General features: G+C 49.7%; 1 protein-coding gene across 1 annotated transcript in view; it reads right to left on the bottom strand.

The window, feature by feature from the left end:
• FAM168A (family with sequence similarity 168, member A) overlaps positions 1-5,630 on the bottom strand; it is a 177,404-nt gene that overhangs the window by 4,809 nt on the left and 166,965 nt on the right. Inside the window, exon 5 of the mRNA XM_009890993.1 lies at positions 2,176-2,318. Coding sequence (XP_009889295.1) covers positions 2,176-2,318 — 143 coding nt within the window. The remainder of the gene's footprint in view (positions 1-2,175; positions 2,319-5,630) is intronic.

A 5,630-nucleotide genomic window follows, 5' to 3' on the forward strand; every position in this document is an offset into this window, starting at 1 on the left:
GCCAGGTTGGACGGGGCTTGGAGCAACCTGGGCTGGTGGGAGGTGGCCCTGCCCATGGCAGGGGAGCTGGAACTTGATGATCTTCAAGGTCCCTTCCAATCCAAACCATTCTTTGATTCTATGATTAAAACAGGCAGGCGTCACATGTAGCTGCTGGTACAAAGAGATGCCCATGGGACATTATTCAAGGGTTGGTCCTTCCCGTGAGCAAGCTCCTCTGCCTGGAGACATGGACAAGCAAAGATGAAGCTGAACCTGTGGATATGTGGGACGGTCCATGGGACGGATGAAGGCAATGGGACTGGGAGGGGGATCAGCATCACAGGTCGGAGAGTCAGCTCGTCAGGGACAAACCGTGCTGCCTCCATTCAGTGGGATGAAATGGGTCCTGGACCCAAAAAACTTTGGCTGCTGGTGTAGAAAATGAACAAGAGATGGAAGAAAAGGAGAAGCTGTGGCTCTTGTCTGATCCCAAGGTGCTTGCCTGGGTCCGGGAAGCGTGTCATCTTCTTGGGTTTCCAACAGGAGACAGAGGGGCTCCAAAATCCAGGCTGAGGAGACCCATCGGGTTTTGAAACAAGGGAGGAAAACTGGGTGGGAACAAAAGAAAGGAGGCAACAGAAAAGAAGGTCCACATCCAAAATAGTGAAGGGCCTGAAATGTGAGCAGTACAAGGGAGAGAACTGCTATGCCTGGGACAGGCAGGGACATTGCTGGTACCTGCAAACCAGGGATGGTCAGAAAGATTAGAGGGTTTAAAACAATGAAGGGAGATTTTATCGGGTGTTTGTGAAAGCCATTATGGATCCTCTGAAGGTACGGATTAAGGGAAGAAGGAGATGCCGGTGAACTAATACATTATTTCATTCTTTCAGGAGCTACAAAGGTTGATAGGACAAATTGCAGATGCTGAAAGGCATTTCCGTGGGGAACGAGAAGGATGTGTTAAGATAAATCAGGTCCGTGAAGAAAAGGTGACTGAGAAATCAGCTGTGGAGAAGGAACATCCCAGGCGGTGAATGCTGCACGCACAACATGCTCAAAGGATCAACCAAAGCATATCTCCTTGATGTCGTTCCCTTCCAGGCTGTTGAAACTCTTATTTGCCGGTCCCTGGGAAGCAGAGCTGAGGAAACAGCATCTGCAAGCCCTGCTCCACCTGAGGCTTGCTGGTGGGCACTGCTAGCGGATGCCATCCTCCTGCTGCAGCTGGCATCGGAGAGGAACCAGTAGGCAGGGATGGGTTTGGTCCCCAGAGGTTTATGCCACACTGAGTTAACGGAAGGAGAGGTGACAGCAGACAAAATCAGCAAGAGGTGCTCCGGTCTCAGCAAAGCATAGAGAAACTACTCCATGAGGTTGGAGCTGCTGGAGAAGTTCGTTATTTGACGTTAAAGAGGAGGGGGGAAGCTAGGGAAGCTGTAGGGCCCGATTCGTCCGAGGAGCTCGTGATCTTCAGCGGGAAGGGACATCAAAGTGATTTTCGGAGGACATCTGCCCTAAATTGCATCCCTGTGGAGAACCTTGGCCCCAGCACATAGCTTGAGGCGGTGGCAATGCAGGAGCAGAGAAGATGGTACTGGAAACTGATCCAGGTGCTCGGGGAGGAGCTCCTCCATGAGGACACAGATCTGGGTCATGCCTGAAGGAGCTTGTGCCGGTGAAGGTGACACAGCGGCTTTCCCATGCGAGGTGACACGAGGACGATGCAAGTTGAGTGAGTTGCCAATGGCCACCAGCAAGTGGACCTTGTGGTGACCCAGCGTTATCTGCGGCCCCAGGGAAGAGCAACGTTGAGAGTTGGGGAGGGTGACGAGAGGTGGGTACAGGGACCATCCTGGAGCCAGCGAGCCCCAGCAGTCAGGCATGTGATTTTGGAGGAAGGGACCCAATTCCCAACCTGTCCGAGTCACAGGGATGCCACCGCGCTGACTCCGCTGCATATCAACAACTGTGCAAGACCACGTCTCATCCAGGGGATCCGACAGAAAAGGCAGGAGAGAGACCCCAGCATCCCGGAGACCCACCAAGCCCCGCCACAATCATCTCCATCCCACCAGGACATGGGTGCTCAGACCTGACGGCCAAGGACAAAGCCCTGCAGGAACCTCAGGCCGCATCTGCATGCCGTTGAGCGAGGTGGTGAGCTGCCGTGGTGACCGGCGTGGTACCTACCTGGGTGTACAGGTTCTGCTGTGGATAGGCACTTCTGATGGGGTACATAGCGGTTTGGTATGGATTCGGAGATGGCGAGTAGGGAGGAGGTGCGTTGTTACTCTGGGTCGGTGGGACCTTGTAGGGAGTCCCCGCAGTGTACCCTGGCAAAGAAAAGAGTAGTCCAAGTTAGGGTGAGGATTTACTGCTGCAGAGCCAGTCCACCTGGCACACGAACAACCCGAGCAGCCATTCATGATGCACCAGCTGCTCACTGAGCACCACGCAGCATGGAGGAGACGTACCAATATGCACCAACATCTACTGACATCCCATGAAGCCCACCAAGCCAAGACCTCCGAGTCCAGCATCCAGCCCCTGGCGGCTTCAGCTTCCCACCTCTAGTGGGAGGTGTCCCTGCCTATGGCAGGGGCGTTGGAACTAGGTGATCTTCGAGGTCCCTTCCAACCTAAACCATTCTATGATTCTATGATTCTACTCGATCACAGCAGCCGGGGCTGCATCCTCCACGCAGCCCAGCAGCAGCTCTTCCCACGCTGCCTACATAGGGTCAAAGAGCTGAAGAGTATTCCCAACGGTGAAGACATGACTTAGAATCATAGAATGGTTTAGGTTAGAAAGGACCTTAAAGATCATCAAGTTCCAACCTCCCTGCCATGGGCAGGGACACCTCCCACTAGACCAGGTTGCCCAAGGCCACGTCCAGCCTGGCCTTCAACACCTCCAGGGATGGGGCCTCAACAACCTCTCTGGGCAACCTGTTCCAGTGCCTTACAACCCTCAAAGTGAAAAACTTCTTCCTTTGATGGGACTCAACCAGCACTTAAATCACCTAAACCAGCAGTATCCCCACACCTACTTACCCATCTCTATACATCTACTTGTAGAGAATAATGTTTTCCCTTCTCTCCTTCCCAGATTTTTGTCCTTTCACCTTTTTTGCTCAGGGTGTGATGAGCAAAACCAGAATTTCATTGCTGGGGGATCTAATGTCATGGCACAGTATTGCTGTCCCCTGCCTACACCCCCAAGAAATGACCACGATAGCAGCAACACCGATGGCCCAAACTTTCATATGAAGAGGTGAAAACGATGGATGGTTTTAAGTATTTCATCAAGGTGGATAGTGCCGAGTGGTTTCACCTCCTGCAAACGAGGGCTGTGACCACCGGCTCACCTTGCAGGTGGGAGAGGCACCTCCACATGATGCTCAAGCACCTTTATACCTGTCCCGCTCCCCACAGGTTATTTGCATTAGTGACAAAAGCAGAAAATCTGCTTTATTGCCATTAAGAAACGCCATTTGCTCTGCTCGGTAAACACGCACGGGAGGCTACAAGCAAGGCGGGAGGAGCAGCGGGGGCTTGGGAGGGCAGCAGTTGGGTAGCCAGGGAAATGTCCCTGGCGATATTTGCGGTTTTGTGATCCTGATATGGCAGATGGCAGCAATTTTTGGCTTCTGTTAGGATGCAAGGAAGTGAAAATGGACTTCAGCACCGCCTGGTCTTCCCCATCATTCCCCAGTATCCCAACAAGCTGGTTAGCTGGAGCATCCGAGTCCCAGATGTTTACATTTTATCGAAGGTCTAAAGAAACCTTAATTATCTTGCAGCATTTAGGAGATGCTGAGTATACGGGGAACAAAGTAAAATGAAGGACACTTTCCAAAACATGGAAATTTGTCCCCAAAACATAAACCTAACTTCTACCTAACAAAAAAATAACCTAGAGGATAATGTGATTTCAGCTGACGTGGTATGGCTGTGGGTGTCACTTTGGGGTTTTGCTGCTATTTTCATTAAGTTCTGAGCTGTCTTGTGTTTATAAAATTGTATTTTCCTTCCAGGAAGACCCAGTGGGATCAGCCCATGATCGTCTAATGCAAGTCTCATCGTATTTGACTTTTTTTTCAAGGCTTTCCCTGGAGCGAGGACATGCCATAAGGATCTCTGCTCTTCTGCTTCCTTTCAAGGCACCTTTCCTACCTCTTAGCTTCTGATGAATATGGGGTCGACCCTCAAACCCTCCACCAATTTTGCTCTCCAAAACGAAGGGGCAGCTCCAAGCAGGTCCATGATAACGTTGCGTAATCCAATTCTTGTTACCCAGCAGCGAAGTACCATAAGACCTCATGGCAAGTACAGCATCTAAAGGAGGTGTGACCTTCCCCGAGGATGGGATGTCCCTGCACCAAGGATACGCGGCACCTGAATTCTCAACCTTGAGAGGTGTTTCCAAGGAAAGCTCCATGAAGTAACCCCTGAAAAGTTATTACTTAAGTGCTGAATTGGGGAAAAATCCTCAAGAATACTTAAAGTTGTGCTTTAAGGGTTGGGGTTTTTTTTAGAGTACACTAAAAGCTGAGCTGCTATGGGACGCCCCCGACAGCATCAAGTGTGCCATGAAGATATCAAGGTGTTGACGCCAGCTCGAGGAATGGTTAAAATAAATATAAACGGTAAAACATCTGCTCTCATGAGCAAGGAAAAGCACGTGGGCTGGGACTGCTGGTGCAATACGGCAGCCAGCTCTTGCAGGAGGGCAGGGAGAAATGATCCTTAGAAGACCGTGTAGGATGGCGAGGAGAAGTCAAGGCTCAGCGCAGCGATAAGATGTCTAAACACTCAAATATAATGAATTAATTAACTCAACCAGTGTTCAGGGCAGCAATTAATGAAGGCTAAGATTTCAAGTCTGCTAATATCCCATATTATCCGCCCAGCACCGAAACAGCGTGAAGATAACAAGGAGCTTTCTAGGAACTCCCAAACAGCATCTCACCGCCTCCTGATTACTGCAGATTGGAAAAAAATGTGTTAATTAAACAGCGAAATAGCTGTGACCCTTTTTTTCTGACTCACATTAGCAGGAGAGCAATTATCTTTAAATGGGAGATGGAAGCAGCGAGAGGAAAGGCAGGTTCAAAACGGCCATATTCACTGTAGCACCAGAAGTGGAGACTCCTCCATCATGAAGTCCTCCAGGAACCCAACAACGTCACCTACAAACCAACCAACCTCCTGTTTTTCAGTCTTATGGATTTTCTTTCTTTTCTGAACTCATTTTTTCAAACAAAGGCCTTTGAGGCTGCCAGTTCACAGCATCACGCTTCTTTTCTGGAGATGTGGACCAGCTCAAGGCTGTGCGGTTTCACCTCCTTGAATGCTAACACTTGCTGCAGTGCTGAATCGCGGACGATTTAGCTATGATATTAAAAAAAGGTATTAAACATAATAGTCCAGGCAGATGTAATCTTCCATGTTTATAAATTGGGAAAAAATAGAACAATTCGCCGGTAAAAACGACGCGTAAACAAGTTTTAATGACACAAGATGATGGAGGCTCCTCTCGGAAAAGCATGTCTGACATAATTTTAAAGCCTAATTAGGACTATCTAACACTTTCTTAGGATTAGGAGGTTGGCACGGCCTGTGCTTCTGCTGCTTCATGGTTCA

Source organism: Charadrius vociferus, unplaced genomic scaffold, assembly GCF_000708025.1.
Source record: "Charadrius vociferus isolate BGI_N301 unplaced genomic scaffold, ASM70802v2 scaffold407, whole genome shotgun sequence".
Lineage (NCBI taxonomy): Eukaryota > Metazoa > Chordata > Aves > Charadriiformes > Charadriidae > Charadrius > Charadrius vociferus.